The sequence below is a fragment of the Alternaria ethzedia genome (assembly GCF_023757985.1).
Source record: "Alternaria ethzedia strain BMP 0044 chromosome Unknown scaffold_6, whole genome shotgun sequence".
NCBI classification, from domain to species: domain Eukaryota; kingdom Fungi; phylum Ascomycota; class Dothideomycetes; order Pleosporales; family Pleosporaceae; genus Alternaria; species Alternaria ethzedia.
In genome coordinates, this window is record NW_026056199.1 from 1,338,211 (window position 1) to 1,360,160 (window position 21,950).

The 21,950-nt window shown below is 52.1% G+C and overlaps 10 protein-coding genes across 10 annotated transcripts; 6 read left to right on the plus strand and 4 right to left on the minus strand.

Moving 5' to 3' along the window:
• Positions 1-319: 319 nt before the first annotated feature.
• Positions 320-2,241, plus strand: J4E87_003733 (uncharacterized protein; the record flags this gene model as incomplete). Its single annotated transcript, XM_049375358.1, has 3 exons — positions 320-698; positions 753-1,014; positions 1,467-2,241. The coding sequence occupies 3 exons, from the start codon at positions 320-322 to the stop codon at positions 2,239-2,241; spliced, it is 1,416 nt and encodes a 471-aa protein (XP_049235280.1).
• Positions 2,242-2,602: 361 nt separating this feature from the next.
• On the plus strand, positions 2,603-3,325 carry J4E87_003734 (uncharacterized protein; the record flags this gene model as incomplete). Its single annotated transcript, XM_049375359.1, has 1 exon — positions 2,603-3,325. One exon carries the CDS (start codon positions 2,603-2,605, stop codon positions 3,323-3,325), a length of 723 nt encoding a protein of 240 aa, XP_049235281.1.
• A 40-nt stretch (positions 3,326-3,365) lies between these two features.
• On the minus strand, positions 3,366-4,423 carry J4E87_003735 (uncharacterized protein; the record flags this gene model as incomplete). The annotated part of the gene is made up of 3 exons (XM_049375360.1): positions 3,366-3,845; positions 3,901-3,947; positions 4,009-4,423. The coding sequence occupies 3 exons, from the start codon at positions 4,421-4,423 to the stop codon at positions 3,366-3,368; spliced, it is 942 nt and encodes a 313-aa protein (XP_049235282.1).
• Positions 4,424-4,736: 313 nt separating this feature from the next.
• J4E87_003736 (uncharacterized protein) lies at positions 4,737-5,346 on the plus strand (the record flags this gene model as incomplete). The annotated part of the gene is made up of 2 exons (XM_049375361.1): positions 4,737-4,783; positions 4,839-5,346. 2 exons carry the CDS (start codon positions 4,737-4,739, stop codon positions 5,344-5,346), a joined length of 555 nt encoding a protein of 184 aa, XP_049235283.1.
• A 50-nt stretch (positions 5,347-5,396) lies between these two features.
• On the plus strand, positions 5,397-6,257 carry J4E87_003737 (uncharacterized protein; the record flags this gene model as incomplete). Its single annotated transcript, XM_049375362.1, has 3 exons — positions 5,397-5,401; positions 5,637-5,938; positions 6,013-6,257. 3 exons carry the CDS (start codon positions 5,397-5,399, stop codon positions 6,255-6,257), a joined length of 552 nt encoding a protein of 183 aa, XP_049235284.1.
• A 280-nt stretch (positions 6,258-6,537) lies between these two features.
• J4E87_003738 (uncharacterized protein) lies at positions 6,538-8,331 on the plus strand (the record flags this gene model as incomplete). The annotated part of the gene is made up of 2 exons (XM_049375363.1): positions 6,538-6,542; positions 6,630-8,331. The coding sequence occupies 2 exons, from the start codon at positions 6,538-6,540 to the stop codon at positions 8,329-8,331; spliced, it is 1,707 nt and encodes a 568-aa protein (XP_049235285.1).
• A 138-nt stretch (positions 8,332-8,469) lies between these two features.
• Positions 8,470-10,265, minus strand: J4E87_003739 (uncharacterized protein; the record flags this gene model as incomplete). Its single annotated transcript, XM_049375364.1, has 3 exons — positions 8,470-9,332; positions 9,389-9,974; positions 10,026-10,265. The coding sequence occupies 3 exons, from the start codon at positions 10,263-10,265 to the stop codon at positions 8,470-8,472; spliced, it is 1,689 nt and encodes a 562-aa protein (XP_049235286.1).
• A 961-nt stretch (positions 10,266-11,226) lies between these two features.
• Positions 11,227-15,992, minus strand: J4E87_003740 (uncharacterized protein; the record flags this gene model as incomplete). The annotated part of the gene is made up of 7 exons (XM_049375365.1): positions 11,227-12,344; positions 12,416-12,512; positions 12,576-13,357; positions 13,452-13,559; positions 13,782-13,817; positions 13,874-14,156; positions 14,211-15,992. 7 exons carry the CDS (start codon positions 15,990-15,992, stop codon positions 11,227-11,229), a joined length of 4,206 nt encoding a protein of 1,401 aa, XP_049235287.1.
• A 277-nt stretch (positions 15,993-16,269) lies between these two features.
• On the plus strand, positions 16,270-17,139 carry J4E87_003741 (uncharacterized protein; the record flags this gene model as incomplete). Its single annotated transcript, XM_049375366.1, has 1 exon — positions 16,270-17,139. One exon carries the CDS (start codon positions 16,270-16,272, stop codon positions 17,137-17,139), a length of 870 nt encoding a protein of 289 aa, XP_049235288.1.
• A 2,402-nt stretch (positions 17,140-19,541) lies between these two features.
• On the minus strand, positions 19,542-21,871 carry J4E87_003742 (uncharacterized protein; the record flags this gene model as incomplete). The annotated part of the gene is made up of 2 exons (XM_049375367.1): positions 19,542-21,341; positions 21,413-21,871. The coding sequence occupies 2 exons, from the start codon at positions 21,869-21,871 to the stop codon at positions 19,542-19,544; spliced, it is 2,259 nt and encodes a 752-aa protein (XP_049235289.1).
• Positions 21,872-21,950: the final 79 nt, after the last annotated feature.

The following is a 21,950-nucleotide window of genomic DNA, read 5'->3' on the forward strand; positions in this document are numbered from 1 at the left end:
CGACCATCCATCTGTTCGTTCGCGTCGCGTAGAATCAATACCACCCAACAATTACAGCTCTGCTCTTAATGGACATGTCACTCATACTATGCACTCAACCCTGCGGTCGCCGATGAGTCGTTGCACTGAGGCTGAATGGTGCCCAGGTGATCAGCCAATGAATCCGCTTACGACCAGCAAGCCATAGTTTGGTACCATGGTGCATCCTTCTTAGGAGTCATCGGCAAAAGGCCAGAGGCAGTATGACGGAGACTGCGCCCTCACCATATAAGATGCCGGGCAGTCGCAGTCAACGTCTAGATGGCCCAATACACCCACGATGGCTTTCAACAAGAAAGGCCCCAACAACTTTGCGCACTGGAACATGTTCCCTTTCATGACAACGCCGAAGACGAAGTACATTCTCGGGCAGACACAGTCGCCATTCTTTCGGCTTCCACGAGAAATACGGGATACCATCTACAAGTACTATGCTCAGAGTCGACCTCGATATGTGTACGACAAGGACACGGCAAAGCTACGCTACTCCGATGCTTCAGCCCAGGCTGAGGGCCTTGGTCTTATGATAACCTGCAAGATCGCTGCAAACGAGATGAAGCATGTCGCTTTCCAGAACATCGAGTTTAGTACGCTTTGCTCTGCAAACGATGGCGCGGAATTCCAGCAACTCCGGTCTAGAGTGGCGCGATTCTCTCAGTGTAAGTGCTACGTTTGACGATGAGATAACATTGCAGGGCTGATTCATTTATCAGTGTTCGAAATGGTTCAAACCCAGAGGCAATACATGCTGATTTGCGTTGCCGAGCTACTCGAGGAGTCAGACTTTGCTAATGCTAGGGCACGGTTCCCAGTGATCGAAAATTCCTTTGGAAGGCCTCTGCAAGAAGCAGTTGCGCAAAATCTGGAAAAGCTTTCCGGTAATATGGTCATAAGCCTGGACGATCACACTAGCCAAGACTTCATTGACGCCCTAGTCTTCATACTGGACATCGCGAAGAATCGAAATCCGACAAAGTTTGTACAGCTCACACGACAAGTGTTTGGGAACAACACGTGTCATATCGAAAATCTCCATGGTAGCGTCGAGAACAATATTTTCGTCGAGGGGTCATTACATGATGTGTTTTCATGGAGGCCGGAACCCTGGTAAGAGCCTTGGGGTATGAATTGCATGTGTGATATATACTGATTTGGCGCACCGATACTTTAGGTCAATCCCCACAGATGGTGAGCTTTCCAGAATGGAAAAACTTGTCTGTGAACCAGAAGGAGATGGAACACTGCTCTACGAATGGTGCCATGTGACGAATCCTATCCGACTGAGCAATAACAAATATTACTTCTCTGCCGCAGCGGTAGCGATTGACTTTCGTAAGTTCATCCTTCATGTTGCGGGCTGAAAGGACCAGTCATGTATCTGTTTTCGTACTCAAATGGGGATATTTTGTTAACATCCGCGCAGTCAGTCACATTCCCCAGAAGCGCTTAAGCAATCTGCGCAAGCTCATTATCTGCGAAGACTTCAAGTCTAGGCCGCGATCCGTATGCCACGCAAGAGGCCTCATCCCCATATGCAGAGCAAACCCGAACCTTAGGATTGAAAGACACATCAATCTGTTGGACAGTCTTCTACCTGTAGATCAACCTAATGGCTACCGAGGAGGACGTAGCAGCATAGGTGGTTTCAATGTCATGGAGGCTGCCGTTCCATGGTTCACCGAAATCTCACTACTCCGCACTCACGGCATGCCCGAAGGCTCCTTCCAGCTCGTCATCGATGGTACGTCGCGAGAAGCTCTCGAGGTATGGAACGTTATCAAGCACGCTGCAGCCATGCAAGGAGCCATGCTCGAACAATGTCGCGTTCGCAACGCGCAGCCAACGTCTAGGCTATATGATAGCATAGCTGGTCGCATATATGGCCCCACGGCTTTACCATGGCATCTGCCAGACGGCTTCTCCGACACGATCCGCCGCACAATCGAGGGCACGACCAACATAACATTCACCGGAGATATGGGTGAGTTATGGGATGAAGATGTCTTCTATTTCCAACGAAGAGACTGGACACTGGAACAATGGCGTCATGAGTGGCGTAATGAGATTATCGTGAAGAGCATCGATACGGATTTCTGGAAGCGATCTAACGCTTGGTATCAGATAGACCCTCGAGGCTTCGGTCAGGTTTATCGGACAGTCTACCAGGGTGAGGTCATTCGCAGCAGCGACCGACCGTTGTAACGGTACTCGCAGACCTGGGCAGCGTTGGACGGCGGACAGTGGACTACAAATGTAGCGTGACGTAGTTCGCGTGAGCAACTACAACGATCATTACAGGCTCTGTCAGGGAAGCCAATGAATACAAGCTATTCCATGCGACTCTTCTTATAACGACCTCCATGGGCATATGATAATTGACATGCTGTGTCATTGCAAGGGCGGCCCGCCTCGCTTGCAGCGAAATGCGCGAGCGTCTAGCCAGGAACCAAAGATCTGCCCCTCCAAAAACATAATCAACTTTCTACCACGACGTCGCATCTCCCACGTCTCCTACACTCCTACACTTGCTGCGGTCGCTCTTTCCTCCTCGAACCCTCACTCAATGACCGCACCCACGCACCTCGACCCCAGCGAACTGGGCACGAAATCCTACTGGGACGCCGCCTACAACACCGAACGCCAAAACTTTGCCGCAAACGCCGACGACGAAGGCACGATATGGTTCAGCGACGCGGGCGCCGAGGAGCGCATGCTGTCTTTCCTTGAAGACCTCAGCGACGAGGGCCACATACACAAAGAGGACGACGGGGACGACCACAACGCGGCGCGGTTCCTGGACCTGGGAACGGGAAATGGGCATTTGCTCTTTGCGCTGCGCGAGGACGAGTGGAACGGCGAGATGGTTGGCGTCGATTACTCTGCGCAGAGCGTCACGCTTGCCACGTCGATTCGCGACGCGAAGGATGACTCTTACAAGGACATTGCGTTCCATGAGTGGGATATTCTGTCGCAGGCACCAGGCGCGTGGCTAGGCGCTGGCTTCGATGTCGTACTGGACAAGGGCACATTTGACGCCATCTGCTTGTCGCAAGAAGAAGACGCGCAAGGTCGTAGGATCTGCGAGGGTTACAGGGAAAAGGTCGAGCCCCTCATGAAGAAGGGCGGCAGGTTCCTCATCACAAGCTGCAATTGGACAGAAGAAGAGCTCAAGGGCTGGTTTGGAGGCGGAGAGCTGGAGTTTGAGGGCAAAGTCAAATATCCCAGCTTCACCTTTGGAGGCAAGACGGGCAGCAGTGTTGTTACGCTGTGCTTCAAGAGGGTGTGATTCAGCGCTCGTCTGCTGAGAGGAAGAACTACTACCATTACTACTGCCGAACAGCCCGCCGTATCCGCGCGAGAACGAGCCACTTCTTCCGCTCGCCCATATTCTCCGTACCGCCGTCGCGCTCTTTCGCCCATGACCGCCGCTGCCCGTTGACGTCCATCTCGTATATCTCCTCGATCTCGAGCCCTTGCCCAGGCACAACTTCCTCGAAGAACGGTGCGACTTTGGCGCGTCCTGTATGGAAGCCTGCGATACAATATATACGTGCAGATGGGTCGTCGGAGAGGAAGTGCAGCATCGACTTGGCCAGGCTCTCGTGCTCCCACGGCATCCAGAGACAATCTGCAGCGAGAATGCGCGTGTAGCGGTTCGCGTGCGAGGTCTCGAAGAGTGTGCTTATGGAGCCCCATTGATGACCTTCGACGGTCACGTTGGGCTTGAGATGCGCGGGGACGTTCTTCGCGACGTTCGTTCTGAGGGTATCGAGGATGGGAGCTGCAGGATAGTCGGTGATGGCAACCTGGCGGGTTGTCAGTTGGAGCCTATGCACAATCCGAGTCTGAGCATGGACGTACCTCTTTCGCTCCTGCCAATGTACTCAGAATCCCGCCCAATCCTACGCCTACGAGCAAATAGTCCATCAGTACTTTCTTCAACACCTCTCTTTACTCAGCCCGACCCACCTGCGCCCAACTCCAACACCGTCTCGCCCTCGACACTCCACTTCTTCTCCTCTTCCTTGTCTGTCCACCATTCGCCATCTCTCCAGCCCTCCTCATCTTCGTGTAGACCCTTGCCACTTGCACCCAGATCGCCGCCCTCCACTCGCCCGCTGACCAGTTCTGCCATCATGACGCCGGCATTCCATAGGTAGTGCGCGAACTTTCTTCTTTCTTCTTCGCCATTTACATCCGCGACCCTGATCTCCTGCTCTCCGAACTTGGCATTGCGATACAGAATAACCGTGCTCGGGTCATCGCCATGCTGGTTCTGTGTATCGTCGGTGAAGATGCCGCCGAGGGAGGACCCAAAGATGTCTTCAGGCTCGAGTGGCGTGTTGGCTGGGCGGCGGAGGTTGATCAGCGAAGGAAGTAGCATCGTGAGGGTCGGTGGACGGCGGTCTGGTCGGGCGCGGGCTGGGATCCTTCCTTGGACGGGCTGAAGGATTGTCGCACGACGCCATGATGCGCAATGGAGGGGCTCGCGAAATCTTTAGTGGGGCAGACACGCCAGGCTGCAGATGGAATAGCGCACGGGTAGCATGCAGGGTCACCGCATGGCTCCGACATGTCGTGAGATCATCATTTGCCGAGGCTGCTGCTCGTGGCGCTCTGAAACGCCGAGTTTCCTGCTCACTCCTACTCTCCTCCTCATTGACCACACGATTGACCGACAAGACTCAATCGCCAACATGTCATTCTCCTCATTCAAGAATCCGGCGACATACCATCTGCTCAGGTATGAAGATGCATTACCAACACTCGACGCTCAAGATCCTCTAACAGAAGCATAGCTATGGCACCCTCCTGGGCTCAACGCTCTTCCAATCCTTCGTCTCCGGCATCGTAGCCTTCCGCGTCCTCCCTCGCCCTCAATTCTCCACGCTCCAGAAGCACACCTTCCCCGTCTACTTCACCCTACAAACCCTCACTCCCGTCGTCATGCTGCTTACGTACCCACGCGGCGGAGCATCGTCCTTACTACCGTTCCTCTCTTCCTCGCCGATTCCGCCGACAGCGACCGATAACCTGAGTTCCTGGCTGCACACCACCATGTTTCTCACCGCGCTGGTCAACTGGGTCTACGTTGGACCCAAGACAACGGAAGTCATGGGTCTGAGGAAACATCAGGAGACGAGGGATGGGAAGAAGAGCTATGATGCTGGGCCACATAGCAAGGAGATGCAGGCGTTGAACAAGCAGTTCGGCATTCTGCACGGTGTTAGCAGTCTGGTCAACATGGTGGGATTGGGGGCTATGATTTGGTACGGTGCAGTACTGGCTGATGGGCTGAGCTTGTAGAGTTCCGAGGACGCTGTACATACTGGACGGAGTTGTCTTAGAACGAGACAATGGTGTAAATACGAAGCATGTGCTGCCTATACGTGAAGAGGAGGATGGTGAAGAAAATGAGAAAGTACTAGCTACCTGGATACTCATGCATACGATGGTGCCATCGCATCATTGAATAATGAGCACACGGCGCGTCGAGTTCATCATACCACAAACGCCAATGTTTTGACACCAGCAGCTATATACTCACCCTCTCTCTGTACGACCCCATGTCCTTACTTTACATTCGTCTATTTCAGACGCTGCGTCATGGCGATCACACTCCTAGAACTGAGCTCAGCCAAACCCTCAAACTTCAACACCGACGTACATACGAGAGCTCGCAAAGACAAGACAAACAACGATCAGGAAGCAGTACAATACCGACAACTCATCTCTAGAGCTGTAACGCAGCGTCTGCATTCGCCATCCCTCGATGATCTTACTAAGACCAAGGTGGGCGTCACACCTGTACAGTCCTTAGAAGAATGGGAGCTGCAAGAGCGCTGCATCGCACAGAGTAAAGCCCGGATTGAGGCCGAAGAGCTGGGTATCCCATGGAGTAAGACCGCCCATCTTCTCGCATGCACCCGTTCGCCTCATCCCATGTGCATTACAAGATCTGACAGCTAATAGCACAATTGGTCCACGATGTCGAAAGCACCACTCTGCAAGTCCACGTCCTCACCCCAACTCGGTACGAAGTACCGCCGAGAAACATAAACCAGAACCAAGAGGCGACTAAACAGAACGAGGAGATGAAATACACGTTTGGCGACTCCGAAGATGCAGCGCGTGATCAAGAGTGGAAGACAAAAGACGCTGCTGTATACAACATGTTGAGAGCTTTTCGGGGCGCGCGTTCGGGTCGCTTAGTATGACCGCCCAGCTTCGCTTGATTGGGATGTTGTGTCAGAGCTGGAATGCGACACGGTTTTTTGCCTACCGTGATGGCACTCTAATGTTGATCGTACATTTTGAATTGCTGTTTTGCGTCAAGATGCGCGATGTGTCCATTCGCCAAGTGGAGGTGCATGGTGGTTGGCCATCATGGTTCGCGGGTAATTGGTGTCTTATATTAAGCTTAAACGATCAAGGCATTGCAAACACGGCTTGTTCATCCTTCGGTTTGAGTTCTTCAAGTCGAAAGCGTTATCAAACATGATGTATCCAGCGGCGAGGATGTTGAGGTCTCTAACCATTACATTAGCTTCTACAGGGCTGGTGCTCAGCAACCCCATTTCGAGCCCCAGAACATCTTCAGAGACTAGGGACGTCAGTCGCACCAAACCATTGCTACAAGACTTCGACGCTCTTGGAGCATGGTTCGACGGTGTCGCGGCGATTAACACAACCTCCTCTGCCTCTCCATCTAAGAAGAATGCGACCATCGCGATAGTCGGCGCCGGAATCTCTGGTCTCGCTACGGCACTGATGCTTGACAGCGTCGGTGTGCACAACTGGGAGATTATTGAGGCAAGCGACCGAGTCGGAGGACGGTTCCGAACCAAGTACGTTGGTGGAACGCAAGAATGGGCGGAGATGGGTCCTATGCGCCTTCCTCACTCGATTACATACAAGGATGGAGAAACCATTGAATACAGCGACCATCAAATGGTCTTCCAATTGGCCGAGATGCTCAATGAGATGAACGCAAACGATCCGCAATTCAAAGTCGACTTCATCCCATGGGTCCAGCATCATCCAAATGAGATCCTCGGCCTAGGAACTGGCAGGCTTCCAAATGGACAACCTCCTACGAGAGCGGAGATACAAGCAAACTCGTCTCTTGGGCGACCAGCACCACTGGACACGCAGGAGTACACCGAAACGAAGCAGCGCATGAACGAGCTTCTGAAGTCAAAGGAGAGACTCAAGGCCGTGCAACGCGACGTGTGGCGCGAACACAAGAAAGCCATGGATCAAGGTCTCGACGACTGGAGCGAACAAGCCATGATGCGCAACGTCTTCGGTGCCAGCGAAAACGTCACAGACGCCATCTGGACAGCGAGCGACTACGACGTCTTCTGGGACGAGTTGGTGCACAACTCGAACCTTGCGCAAGATGGCGGACCGGACGCATTGGGCATGACTGAGTGGAAGTGTGTAGACGGCGGCTTCAACAGACTGTCTGATGCGTTCCTTCCTCATGTCAGCGACCGTCTTACCCTCAACCGTAAGATCAGAAAACTGGTGGCTGTCGAAGATGCCGAAGGTCACACACGCACGAAACTGTCGTGGTATCCCAGCGTCAGCAACCGAACATATGAGTCGAAAGAGTACGAATACACAATCATGGCAGTGCCATTCACCATGACACGCTTCATGTCGCTTCCGAAATTCTCCTCCGTACTCGGTCGCGCAATCAGCGAAGCTGGCCTCCGTTTCAAATCCGCCTGCAAAGTCGCGCTACTCTTCAAAGAACGTTTCTGGGAGAAAGGCGATCGCCCCATCTTCGGCGGGTACTCTACGCCACCCAGTGCGGCCGTCGGCGCTCTTTACTACCCCGTCTACGGCCTCAACGAGTCTCGCCCGGGCTTGATTATGCATTACCGGGGTGGCCACTGGAGTGACGAGTTCACGAGCTTCTCGGACGAGGAATACGTTCAGACTGTGTTGGATGCTGTTGTCAGCGTGCATGGCGAGCAAGCGAGAGAGCTGTACACGGGCGACTATGAGAAGCTGTGTTGGCTGCAGGATGAACATACTGGGACTGCTTGGTGCCGTCCGGATGTGATGCAGCATAGATTGTATATTCCGGCATACCATCAGACGGAGCACAACACTATCTTCATTGGAGAACACACTGCGCCCACGCACGCTTGGGTCAGTTCGTCGCTGCATTCGGCTGTTAGGGGTTCTGTGCAGCTACTGCTTGAGTTGGGTTTGGTGAATGAGGCGAAGCGGGTCAATGAGGAGTGGATGGGCAGGTGGATCCAGCATACGACCACGTAGGAAGTCACGAGTCTGAGCATTAATTTATACGTAGTGGATATAGATATACATAAGGGAATGTGTATGTGTGTGTGAGAGAGAGCTGCCAAGCACCTGTTGTATCTACCTAGGTAAGCTCTGCTCTGCGACACTATTTCTCTAGATAGTTAACCAATAGCTAGCTGTATCCGGGTCCAGAGTAGTCCAACAGTAAGGCATGTCCCCGCACAGGCCGTCCTCCCCAAACTTCCTGTCTCTGATCACCGCACTAAAGTTCTTCATCGCGAATCGAAAATCCCGCTCCGCGTTCTCTACTTCTTTACCCATCCTGGCTAGCATTGTTGTGTTGTCGAACATGTGTGATGTCGTCTCCTCGCTGTTGACGAATGTAGGCCGGTTGAAATCTACGACTAGACTAATCTGGCCGATAGCAGCTTCAACTTGTGGCATGAAAGGCATAATGTCGGTGACACCTTTCGCAGTTGGCAACGGCGAGTAGAAAGCGAGTGGGTGGAAAGGAAGAACGCCGGTTGAGGCGGCGAGAGCGTTTGTGTTGAGCGTGCCGTGAACTACTGATACCAGGTGGGCCATATGGGTCAGGATGTCGATGAGAGTTTGCTTGTCTTTCAGAGTGGATGGAAAGTCCTCTATCTGAGCTGGTACTGCTTCGTGGATCCATGCCTGGAGCTCATTGTCTTTTATGATTGCGCTTGCATCCTTGTAATACGATTCTACGAAGGTGGTCATGAACCGGCGAATGGCAGCATGGATAACGGAGGCATCCCGGTAGAAAGGAAACGATTTGATCTCGGGACCGAAGCTAGAATCAATCAGCCCTCGCCTTTTCAAGTTGGTTTCGAAAAAGTTCGCCTGGAAAGCGCTGGATTCGCCGGAATGATACAGTGAGTCGGTGTAGTTACCGGCTTGACTGCCGGACCATGGGAAGAGTTGATCGATGGGGCCACCGGGGTTTATCAGGCTGTCGCGGCCTATGACTCGGAACGCCCAAGCATCTTTCATCACTACATTACCGCTCTGAGTTAGGAGTTGCAATCGTGGAAGAGGGGTTGAAGCTTACATCGATGCAGTATAGCCATGACAGGATGTTCCTCACTCAACGTCCGGATAGCGCTCAGGTACACAATCTCACTGACCGCGTGCGTGGCACCGAGATGATACCATTGCGCGTACCAGAAGCTGTTTAGATTGAACATCATCTTGGCCAGCAACCAATCGTTAGGCGAGTCGTGAGGGGTATAGACGAGGTCAGAGCCTTCTGCATTCGATTTGATGGCGAGCGGCAGGAAGTTCTGAGACTTGGGGTCGATGTAAAAATACGCTTGGCAGGCAGCGCCATATTTGCCAGCGGAATGTGGCTGATGCTTTTGGTCCAGGTAATCGGCAAGGAAGAGACGGCCGGAGGATTGGAGTGCTTCCAGTGTCTGCCCCGATATCGCGTCGGCGTTGGAGACGGAGAAAGGAAGCTTCGCGTTCTTTGACACCCGCACGATCTTGTACGGGTTGTCTGAGAGCTGGGTCATCGAAAAGAGTAGGTCGTTTGTGTAATTAGTCAATAGTCCTGGGTATGGACCTTTGGGCGCGCTTTCTTTCCACAGGCCGTTATACAGCTTCGCATAGTCATCCAAAGTGTTCAAGCCGCCAGCCTGAGGTATGTTAAGCATAGATCTCCGCAGTCATGTTTCAAAAGTACTTACTGCCACAATGGACGCTTGGGCAGCTTTAGCATCCTCATCGTTCTTGGTGCTCAATTCGTCAGAGAAAACTTCGAAGCGGTCCCCTTGCGCCTTCGCAACTGGTCCACCAATACTGCCAGCTGGATAAAATGCCGTGTTTCCGGCGATTGAGGGACCGTATTCCCAGCCAGCTCGCTTCTCTGCAAGCGCAGATGCACGCGTACTGGAGCTGGTGCTGGTGCCAATCGAGAAGGGCGACATGTTCCGGCGCCAGGGTGAGAGGACTGCTCCGTGAGCAGAACTACTGGCGCAGAGCAAGAGACAAAGTTGATAACGCATCTTTGACATAGAAAAAAGAGCAAGGGGAGTGTAGATCCGAGATGTATGAATGTGTTGGTTCTCGTTCCAAGTGGCTGAGTTGATGGTTTTATGCTATCGAATAGGTCCGGAACTCACCGCATCGCAGTCATCAGAACCGCGAGAACCGGATTGAACACAGAAGCTGAGACCTCCGTCTCGTACAACCTGTCTGGGAAGTCTATGCATTGTGTTAGTGAGGTCACAAAGCTGAGGTGAGCACAGTCTAGCCAGCCTTGCACAGTTCCGACCTGAACCGCCGTCTGACAACCGAAAGCAATACCGCCCGCAAGCGCACGGCAAGCAATCCATATATTAGCTTAGCTTCATTCGACTCTAAGTACAAGCTCTGCTAAGGCAGGCGCATATCAGGATGTTGCTGGTGTTAAGTTAGTGCCGAGACGTCAACGAGATACCCAGGTGGCATTAAACCACCACAGCACACTCCATCGGCTGATATCGGGTTTGGTTCAATCAGAACCCAAGAAGTCAGATCAAAAGTCTCTCTGCCCAATATGTGATTGATCATCGCAAAGCAGTTTTGGAACTGAATGGACTTCGTACGAGCCAACGGATTTGTGACATCGCGACATCGATTGCCGAAATAAACGGTTTGCCAAGCGAGCCGACGGATTGGGTTCGGTCCCGAAGCAAGGAGCGCTAGTACGAAACGAGCATGAATCCGGAGCTCAGCCGTCATCTCCCGAATCTGTGCCGAGCTCTAAACAACACTCGGAAACAAACAAGCATACGTTATGAAGATCCATGTATATCAAACGTGATCGATTCTATCTTCTTTCAACCTCAAATTTATCAATCTGGGATGGAATGCTCGCAGCGTAACGAAGCTGGTCTCGCCATACGACTAAGATCCGTTGGCACCCTGAACGTACGGTTTCTTGTAATTGTAAGGAGGAGCCATGTTCGAGTACCAAGGATCATAAGTCAACAGTACAAAGCCAGGATCAGAAGCTGCAATGTTTGAAGGCCAACAGCTGTTCTGGTCCAAACCTTCGTTGAGTGGGGCAGCAGCATGGCCCCATGCAGCAATCGTAAACTCAGGGCGCTGAGTGACGGTCACGTGTACTTCAGTGTACTGATACCCCTTCTTCATCGCGTATACCTTGTTGGGGGCAGCGTTGGCTTTTGCCACGAATTCGGAGTTCGTCAGATCTTCAAGCGGAGGCTTGAAGCATGCACCCTTCCACATCCTGCCAGCGCGTCTGTTCTCATCGGCTGGCAAAACGCGTACCATCTGGCCTTGAGCATCGACGCCGGCTTTCAAAAAGGCGGGATGGTTTCTGTGCAATAGATAGGCGGGTGGGTACTCATCTCGATCGCAATCGTCCGGCTTTACCCATCCCCGACCATTATGCTGGTAGGTCCAGACATCGGTGGCTTTCGCGTCGAGCCGGTGCTTGATAGTAGCGTTTTCCTCATCGCAGGTCAGAGTCGACCATGACGGATGATTTCGAATGACTGAGCTGTAATGGTAACAAGCTTGTGAATTCTCTTGCGAACAAGTCGCTTTGAATTGCACTGGCACCGCATTTGGCGCAAAAGCGAGCGAGGTAATGACCATGTTCTCTTTTCTTGTTGAACCGTTGACGCAGGACTGCTTGCGAAGTGTGTTGGAGGCCTCGCCGAGACGAAGTGTTGATTTCCCTGCGGGTACTCTGCATTTCTTTGCTGGCTTAGTAACGCCATTACCGCTGCCACCTCCACCTGGTCGACGGGGCCTTGAGCTATCGATTGGGTTACCGTCGTCACCCTTTTTGCGACTGTGACGTTTCATGCGCTTTGGCGGCTTGAAGCTCGATACACCGTTGGCTACGGTGCTCAAGATTTCGAAAGCTTTCTTGATATCTTGCGGCACCAGGTCCGTACCCCCGCATGGACTCAGCCACCATGAGAATGCGCCCTCGGGGTCTTCTTCTTCGGGATACAGATACGCAGCCATCTGTGCGGCTGTTGTAGCCATATCTGTGAGATTGAGTTAGTATTGGTGTGACGTGTGAGACGCAGTAAGACGCTAAGCAAATGAGCCGACTTACCCAGACCAATATCGAGAATCTTGCCCACTACGGGTATGAATTGAACTCCGACGTCGATTACGAGTTTGATACTTGACATGAGCACATAGCAACTAATCTAGATAATCGTCAGATGGCAAAACGTTTCCTAACCGCGATTAACGGGTATTGGATAGCATACCTGAGCGATCAAGGGCATTGCTTCCAGAACAGTGTCTGCCAGTTCGTTGAGGAGGAAGTTGTCGCACAAACATTTCCCAGGCGCAATCAACTGACTACCCGCTCCCGGTCCTCTCTCCCAAGGAATACTGGTTTCCATAGGGTAGAATCCGATACACCCGTAATTAGATGTTCTCCCCTCCTCTGCCGCCTCATCTAGTGCGTCCTGACAAATGGGTTTGCACTGAGTCTTGCTCACTTCGTTGTATGCTGGGTCCCTGTATATGATGCATGTCTGATCATTGGCGAGTTTCGCTGCGGTTTTGTTGTAATAGTTGGGATCTTCGCCGTTGCCAAAGTCCTCCCCAAATCCGTGTGGTCCACTTTCATCGGGCCCATCGATAGGAGTGGTACATATCTCCTCGGGACAATAGTTGTATTTGCAAGCAAACATGCAAAGTCGGTTTAGTTCCACATTGAACTCGTCCCAAGCTACGATGTTGAGTCCAGTCTTCTCGGTTGGCAGATCTAGAAGCTTTCCAGTTGTGTAGCATATGCATACACGCTCAGGACAAAATCCATAGAGACAGGTGAAGTCGCAAAGGTCCCCTGACTCTAAAGTGATACCTTCCCCGGAGGTACAGCCTTGACCACTCTCGGGTCGTGGAGGTAGAATGCTCATTTCCTGCGCAGTGAACTCCTGGAGATCAACGGCCCAGTCAACAGTCCCAGCAAAGTTGAATGACTTCCATTCGGCACGTCGGGCGTCCTTGGTTTCAGGAGTCATATAACTGATGTAGTCACCTGAAAAGCGAATTCATATTAGCAAAGGCCAAGTGCAAGCTCCGACGATGGCTGTAGCGCAAGACCAAGAAGGCTCACCAACAGCGTGACTCACCATTGTACACCATGACATCGGTACGCGACTGCTTATCGAAAAAGGTTCGAGACGAGTTCTCACCAGGGCTGGTGATAAGCTCAGTGATCTCGGCGTAAGCGAGGTAGCCTGGAGTTCTAGTGCATCGGCCCGGAGTAGCGTCGGAGCTGTCTCTCGATCCTGTAAATTCACATTTCGGGCCCCAACAGCCATCCTGGGCCATATGAAAAGATCTGCCGTAACTTGCTTCTCCCACAAAAATCTTGTTATGTGGGACGCCTGCTTTTGAGACTGCTTTCGTCGTTAATCAAAGTGCATACAGCGCGGCATTCCTTCACGGATCGAACATACTCATAGCTAGAGAATTTCGCGTCTCCGTGTAGTTGACTGTCATTTGAATCAGCGTGACCGTTCGATCTCGTCTGAGTCGTTATAGCACCCACCATGGCTCCGGATACATCGACCGGAAGGACATGAGTCATATGCATTGGGATTACCAGCATCCCATTGGCCATGCAGATCGTACGTCATGTAAACAATGTAGTCAACGACTACCGCAATCCTGTCGATAGGAAAAGCTTTAAGATACCAGTACGAGGCCGGTGCGGCGATGGATACAGAGACGCCAGGTTCCAATTCTTTCTTCAAGACCGTAAGGAACTTGAGATAGTTCAGGCCATCGCTTGGTCGGCCAATAGGTCGGCCATCGACTAGTATATCAGGAGCCTATGAGCTGGTAATTAATGTATGCTAGAAGCAGGCAATGATAGCAAAACTTACACCCGGGTATTCCCAATCGATGTCTATGCCATCAATGCCTTCCACTTTGGCGAATTGGGCGAGATTCCTAGCGAACTCATCCCGGTGGTCTATGATAGCTCCGCGAATAATGTTGTACGTTGCCGGTTCTGTCGAAGCCGCCCAGCCGCCAAATGAAACAATGCGCTTGACATTTCTCAGTTCCTTGAAGTCTTTCCAGTGGTCAGAGCCGTCTCGAATAGCGGGCTTCCAGTTATCGGGGTTGATGTCGGCAAACGCCCAGTGGATGTGCGTGTAGGATTCGCCGACGTTTGCATCTCGAGCGTTGAGCCGCAGACAAGGACGTTTGTGATTATATGCTTCATAGTAGCCGATTCGCATAAATTCGTTCGGGGCTGGAGAATTGTCCATCAGTTGATTGCCGCAATTCGAGACGCAGGTGTTCTGGAAATTCTTGTCTTTGCTGCCTGGCGCACCATCCTTGGGCGCATGGATGTCGCAATGGGCTGGAAATACACCGCAAAAGCCCCAATTGCTACAGCATGCCTTCAAAGGGCACGGATTCAGATCAGCTAGTGATGCTTTATTCGTCGGTCGTTGCGTGCCAGGAACCAGGGGCCCACACTGGGTACCTTGCTGTGGCGGTGGCATGGGGGGCAAGCCGTCACTGACGCACATGCTGTAGCCGATCAGCATATCCTTGCACTCAGTCCATGCCCAAGTCTTTCCTCTGTTCCACTTCTCAAGGTTGCCGATAGTCACGCCATACTGTCCGGACAATCGATCGCAAGTATCTCCATTCTGGATAAGGTGTGTTGCGCAGACGCCATCGGATCCCGCTTGCGGCACGGCGCGTTTGCGAACATGGGTAGCGTTGTTATTGGCGACATTGCTGGTACTGTTGGCATTGATCGTATTGTTGACGCCATGAAGATCCACTACTCGCACATCTGGGAGATGACCGACGACGCTCTGCCCGTCCGGTAGTGTGCAGTTTCCATTGCTCCACCCTAATACTGCTTTCTGGACCTGAATAAGATCACCCGTGCTGTCGATAATGAGGCCGAACGCGTTTCGTGCCTGGCGTCCGCCACCGCAGAGCTCGACGACGATCTGGTCCGGCGTCCGAGCTCCGTTGGATCGCACGTGATCTGCCAGCAAGCTAAGGGCGGACTCCGCCGTTAGCTTTGCCAGGTCGTCTCCTACATGAACGCCGACAGCCAAATCCTTGTGACGCGCAAACAGGAACCTCTCGTCACAATTATCGCGCGCAGCAAAATACATCCCCATGCCCATGAGCAGCCCCACAATATCGCCAGACCGTTCCTGCCCGTCGCCGCGAGTTGTCATCTGCATGTCGTGCGAAGTTTCCATGCCATCCAGAACGCATGCCGGTGCAGACTGGAGGCTCGCTCGATAAAGATCTCCTGCCTTCTTTGGATTTTCGACAGGGACTTCTGCGATCATGGATTCATCGTCCCCGCCGCCCAACGTGCAGCTGCGGATCAGCGGTGTCGTCTGAGGATCGTCAAGTGCCGTTGAAATTGAGAATTCGAGAAGCATTGCCTCCTTACACCGCTGGATGCGCTCCATTGAAAAGTACGTGATCCAGCTGTGCGTATTTGCGTAGTCTGCACATGCTAGCGGGCAGTCGTACTGGTCGGGGTAGTAGGTATTCGGGTTGTCAATCGGCGAGGCGTCGTCTTCAGTAAGGGGTTCGCTAACCCAAGTACCGTTGGGGTGCATAGCGGATTGTACCCGTGCGCTGCCCCAGAAAAGGAGAATGAAGAGGTATCTTGCCATCGCGAGAGTGGTGCTATTCTGAAAATGACTTCACGATACACTGCTGTAAGGACGGTGCAGAAAGAACTCGACTTCCGCACCCGGTGAAGCACCACATACACTCTTGGAAACAACCGCTATGCAGATCTTGCCTACTCGTTCTATCCCAGTAGCAATGTGGCACAGCCGCGAACCGCTTGATTGCATCAATGTACGGTCGTCAGGTGTTTCGCCCCGGCAGATCGGTAAATGAATACCTCAAGGTCATGTACGCCGAGCCGGGTAAACAAGCGATTATATGAACCACACATCTCGTCAACACAAGTTCTCAGCAGTATTCTCCTTCCACAATTACGAGAATATGCCTGCACTCGAAGACATCATCTACTCACGCGAGGCGTGCATCGCTGCAGTCCGCGATTACTACCAGTTTCTTACCCGGATGTACATGGATGAAAGCGTCATTATCGAACCACCCAAAGGAGGCTGGCCCTCCGTCACTCCCGACTCCATGCGAGGTCTCAACAAGACGGACGAAGTAATTTCTCTTCTCCAACATCTTCCATACATCCGTGGGTCCGGCAGCAGCTTCGAAAATCCCCAAGCCGCCCCATGGTGTGCCTTTTCCGACTGGCAGAGGGATCTGGGACGCGTGCTTCAAGGTGGTGTTAAGGGTGAAACACTTAAGCTTTGCTCAGAAGGCGCCAGCTTTACTGATGAAGTACCTGCCCACGTCATCGGTTTAACTACTGGCGGACGAGACAATGCAGACTTTCTGCTCGACACGGAGTTGGGCGTTGTCTACTGGGTTGAATGCCCCTACGAGATCAGGCACAATTCGTCACGCGAACCAATTGAAGACGACCCGTACGACTACGCGCCAGAAAACGAGGCTCAATGGCGGGCCGAATCGGAATGCTGGGCTATCACTGACTTCTTCGGCATGCTCAAAGATCAATTTCGACAACTCTCCTTCATCCCCATTGGCCCAAAGTCAGTCATCGATATTTATGCGACTCTGGGGCCCGAGGATAACGGACTTGTAACCATGCTTCAAAAGGTCTATCGTGAGCATGGTTGGCCGGATATGACGCGCTTTCGAAAGACTGAATGTCTCGCCGCAGTACAAGCAGCCCTGCAGGAGCACTATCCCCACTTTGCTCAGTAGGAAGTGAGTCACTGCTATCAAGAGAGTTGTGTGAAGGTTTCGTATCCCTTAGCTGGGACGTCGAGCTCTGTAGTAGATAGCAAGCTTCAAGCCAGGACGAATCAATCCAGACTACCAACGTTTCCCAAAGCCGTCGAGAGCAGGGACCGACCTATCACACTAGAACAACACGAGGCTTCCTTTTAGCCGAGTCGAAATGTGTGCAAGGGATGCAGTTGGTCATGGCGTAAAGCCCCTTATCGATCAATATGGCTCTTGGTCATTGATGATATAATGGAGACATATGCCACAGATTTCTGCGCTGTCACATTACTTCATAGATAACCTCACTTTGGCATATCAACCCTCAGCGACATCTTGCTTACAATGGCTCTTTCCACAGGCGCCCCTCTATTCAAAGCTGCTGTTACAGCGTCTGCAGCCCAGCTGACACTCATGCCTATCGCAGAGCCAACTATTACCCGAGATCCTTGGTACTGCGCGACGGAAAACATACCGCAATATTTCGATGTACCGAAGCCCACTGGAGCCCTTCTGGATGAGCTCCTCATCTACGGAGACAAGCTAATCGAGGACTGCACACTTACCATCTCGCCTTCGGCTACGGTTGTACCAACGTGTCCCTTTCCAGAATGGACTAGTTGGTGCGGTTTCACTACCGCTGCGCCTCGAGAAGTCCTTCCAGCCTATTCCTCCCATGGCAGCGTTGCATCTTCCTGGTGGGCTGCACATAGCTCGCGAGCCGTGGAAGTCGCTCAACGCTGCCCCAATACTTGGATCAGAGAAATGCGCGAGGTTCTTTGGGGCGAAGTCTGGCTGAATGACACCATTGCGTTTGCCGCATGCTACGCCAAGGAGCATGAAATCAACAAACCTTCGATCACCACGCAATCAAAAGCTGGCTCTCTAGAAACGACTTCTACCTCCTCGACTATTGTTCCGACCCAAGCTCAGGTCACGGCTAAGACTGCGTTGCCGAACAGTGTCATCGGCCGAGTGGAGAGTGTCAAAGTGATAGTAGTTGCAGGCGCGGGGATAGCTGCAGCCGCCGTCAATTCTGTGCTGTAAATAAAACTGGATAATATGGATATATCATCAGGAACATTTGTTTTGTGTGCGTGTTAATGTGCTCCGGACCTCAAGAGGCCAAGTCGCATTCTTTCATTTTAGCAAGATACGGGCTGTACACGACCTCGGGGGAGGCAAGACGCCGCACCTTTAATTGAACGCGCATACGCGCCGACTATCACACTCCAAGATCTGCAGATCTCGGTGCGGCCCGAGAAAGAAGGCAATATAAAGCTGCAGAAAACTGCATAGCCGATTGCCGTATGACATTGCGGCGTAGTCAGATTGATCCGGCTGTACATGACAACACTCACAAAGACGCAGGCCACGATCCTAGCATTACGATCCATGACGAACTGCACCCCTTCCAAATTTAGGCTACTGTCATTGAGATCCTATACAATATCGGGGTGTCGGTCCGTCGTCCAAGACTCTTGTTGTAATCCTGTGCAAAGCAGCCGGTTAGCACAACGCGTTCATCGTCAAGCACAGTTTAAATCGTTGCAAATCCAAGAGCTGTTTCCCTCAAGATCATTAGTTTAAGTCCATATTACACGCGACGCATTGAGACCCTGATAATGCTCGCCCTCCAGTATACCCTTTACATTCTCCTTGCTTATCTTGGTGCATCCTGCATCAACGCACGCGTTCTTCGTCCAAGGGATTGCTCGTTCACCTGGCCTGCCAAGCAAGGTGACACCTGCAGATCCCTAGCGGAAGAATGGAGCATCACTGAAGCTGAATTCATCAGCTTCAACCCTGGAGCACCATGCAGCTCGCTCGTAGCTAATACTGAATACTGCGTGGAGTGGCAGGGCGATCTACCGGTTACTTCCCAACCAACGCCAACAAAAACGATACAATCATCGTCGACATCCTCTCGCTTCACATTGCTGCCACCAGTAATCACATGGGAGTTTCCCGCTAGTGAATGGCACGCTTCGACTACTACGACGAAGCCGCCTAGCGGCCCAGCAACCCCGACTCCCGTTCAATCAGGTGCATCAACGAGATGTTAGTATTGCGAAACACCGTGGAAAATGAGTGAGAAGAAAGGCTGACAAATCGCTTGACATAGGTAACAGATGGCACCTTGTGAGCTCAGGCGACATTTGCCAGAAGATAGCCGATCAGTACAGAATCACCCTCGCCGACTTGTAAGTCCACACCATCTTACCAATCAACATGTTTCAGCAGCTAAGTATGCATCTGTAGTTATAAATGGAATCCTGCTGTAGGAAACAGCTGCGCTAGTCTATGGCTAGGCTATTATGTGTGTGTGGGCTCTTCATGAGCGCAATCATGGAGCAGGGCGGAACAACTGTATTCCCCCGTCAGGAAGCGTGAGCGAGCCAATTGTCCAACTTGCCCCAGTCTATAAACTCCAGCGATGTATCGTCCATGATGTAGTCGGTAGTCATAAACTCATGCGCGCCGTCCAAATCCATGCTGTCGAAGATTGTGCCGTCCGCACCGCTTGAGAAGGTGAAGGGAATAGTGCTGTCAAATGAAGTGTCTTGCGTAGGTCCGAAAGGTGCCTGAAAAGAAGCCTGAGTTGAATTTATCAACACATTCGAGTTATCGGCTATTGCCTCGCCGTCGATTCGGTATATGTCAGCCCCGGTTTGATCAGTAGATGCAGCCGCATGGCCACTATTTGCAGTGCGTTTCTGGCGTCGCAACCTTGCGCTATCGCGTTGGTGTCGTAGACGTGCTATGAACCCAGGTAGCGAACGTGAATGGCCATCTTTCGAGCGCATCAGTGCGTCATGATCATCGTAGGCCTTCAAGCATAGGTTGCCCACAGCTGCATGAATGGGCTTTCTCATGTCCTCGAGCATCTCCGGATTGTTGTCGTACGTTTCGCCGATGAGTCGCCAGGCTCGATCAGTGTCGATCAGGTTGGGATGAGCGCGAAGAGTATCTAGCAGATGAATCAAAGCATGCCATTGCCGAAAGTAGGACGCGCTCCACGCAAAGCGCTTGATGACGGGGTTGGTCTGCAACATGATCTGTTGCTCGAGAAGCTTGAGACAAACTTCCCAGATCTTCTTGCGCTCCTCGAGAGGTGTTTTCTCCAATGTACCCCAGTTCCGTGGATGGTGTATCAGAAAGCGGGCTACATTGAGACCATACCGAGCCACAACCATTGCAACAAGATGTAAAGGCTGAGATGGGTCACAATAGCGAAGATGTTTCGTTTCGATAGTGTCCTCGAGCTCTTGAATCAAGCTTTCACGGGCGTTCTTGCTCTTTGCTGAATGGTCAAGGTTCATCTGCCTGGGGTCCATTCCTTCTTGGCGCAATGCTGCAATGCGTGGCGCAGCGAACTTTCCCATTTCACATCTTGTTACAATGAAGACAACGTCCTTCAGTCCGTTGGAGTCTGAGGGCAGCTCAGACATGCCAGGGTACAGCTGATCGTCGTTGAGATTGGTAGGCCATTCAGCTCGCTCAGGGCCGATGTCAGGATCTCGGTACTTCGCGAGACCACACAACTCCGCAGCTCGAGAGTCATGGGCCTTCAACTGGAACCAGATGCGTCGGCGTATCTCGGTCTCGAATGGAGATATTCCTAGATATTTACCATCGCGCTCAAGTCCCATGCTTTGAGCGATGCGAACAGCGACGCCGGTAAGCGTCCAGGTCGCGCGTGGCGCATAGATCTCGCGGATGGTGATCAGATGTATTACCAAAGCTTGAAGAACAACAAGATTGGAAGTCTCCATCACTCTTGCTCTAGACAATGCCGCTTCTGTCCCCGAGATGTACTGAGAAAGTAGTTGATCGCGCGATTTGGCGAAACGTTGCTCACACTCCTCTTGGCTCAATGACATGATAGCGGAGCCATATATAGCAAACATGAGAGCTTCGAGCGGTCGCGGTATGAGCCTAAGATTTTTGGCAGCTTTTTCAATCATAGGCCGTAGACTGGGTACATGCACCACCTTAGTCAACGGATCCACGTTACTGACGAAGATCTCCCAAAGCTGAATAAGGCGCTCGAGCGGTGGATGACGAGGCTTGCCGCTGCGATGAGAGGACCTGATAACAGCAAAACCGGAGTTGCCCGTTGTCGACTCCTCCTCGCTGATATCGCTTGAGTCTTCTAAATCGTTGTTAGGGTCGAGAGACTAAACACTCGTTAGCATCGGCGTGATGATGAGATTACCGTAACAACGTATAACATAGGTATTCCACTCACTTCTTCAACCACTCTGTCCCATAGACTGTTCTCCACAAATCGAAAAGGTGCCTGGCCACGAACAGTCGAAGTCTGAAGGCCATACGGCGACGAGTCAGACTCAAGAGACGAAGGCGTCTGCAATTGAACGACATGCTGCTCTTGTTGATCGGGCGCGCCGTGCATCAAGGGTTGCGACTGCGGCCTACTATTCGTCTCATTTAGAAGATTCCCCGGATCGATGCCCTTTTCCTGAAGGAGAGCCTCATACTGTTTCAACCGATCAGTCAGTACTTTGACTTTGACGCGCTTGTTTCTCTGTTTCGGCGGTTGCACGGGGTTGAAGATGCATTCGACATTGCTCTTGACACAACCAGCACATGGCCTCTGCCTGTCGCACTTGACCTTCCGTTCAGCGCATCGGATGCAGGAGAAAGTGGGTCTTTTGTGGCCGCTTGTGGGTAGGCTTGTGGTTGCCATTGTGGAAGTCAGCTGCGCTGAATGAAGGTAACGGCAGGTGTCGCTATTGTCTCATTACATGCCATTGGAGTGAGCACAA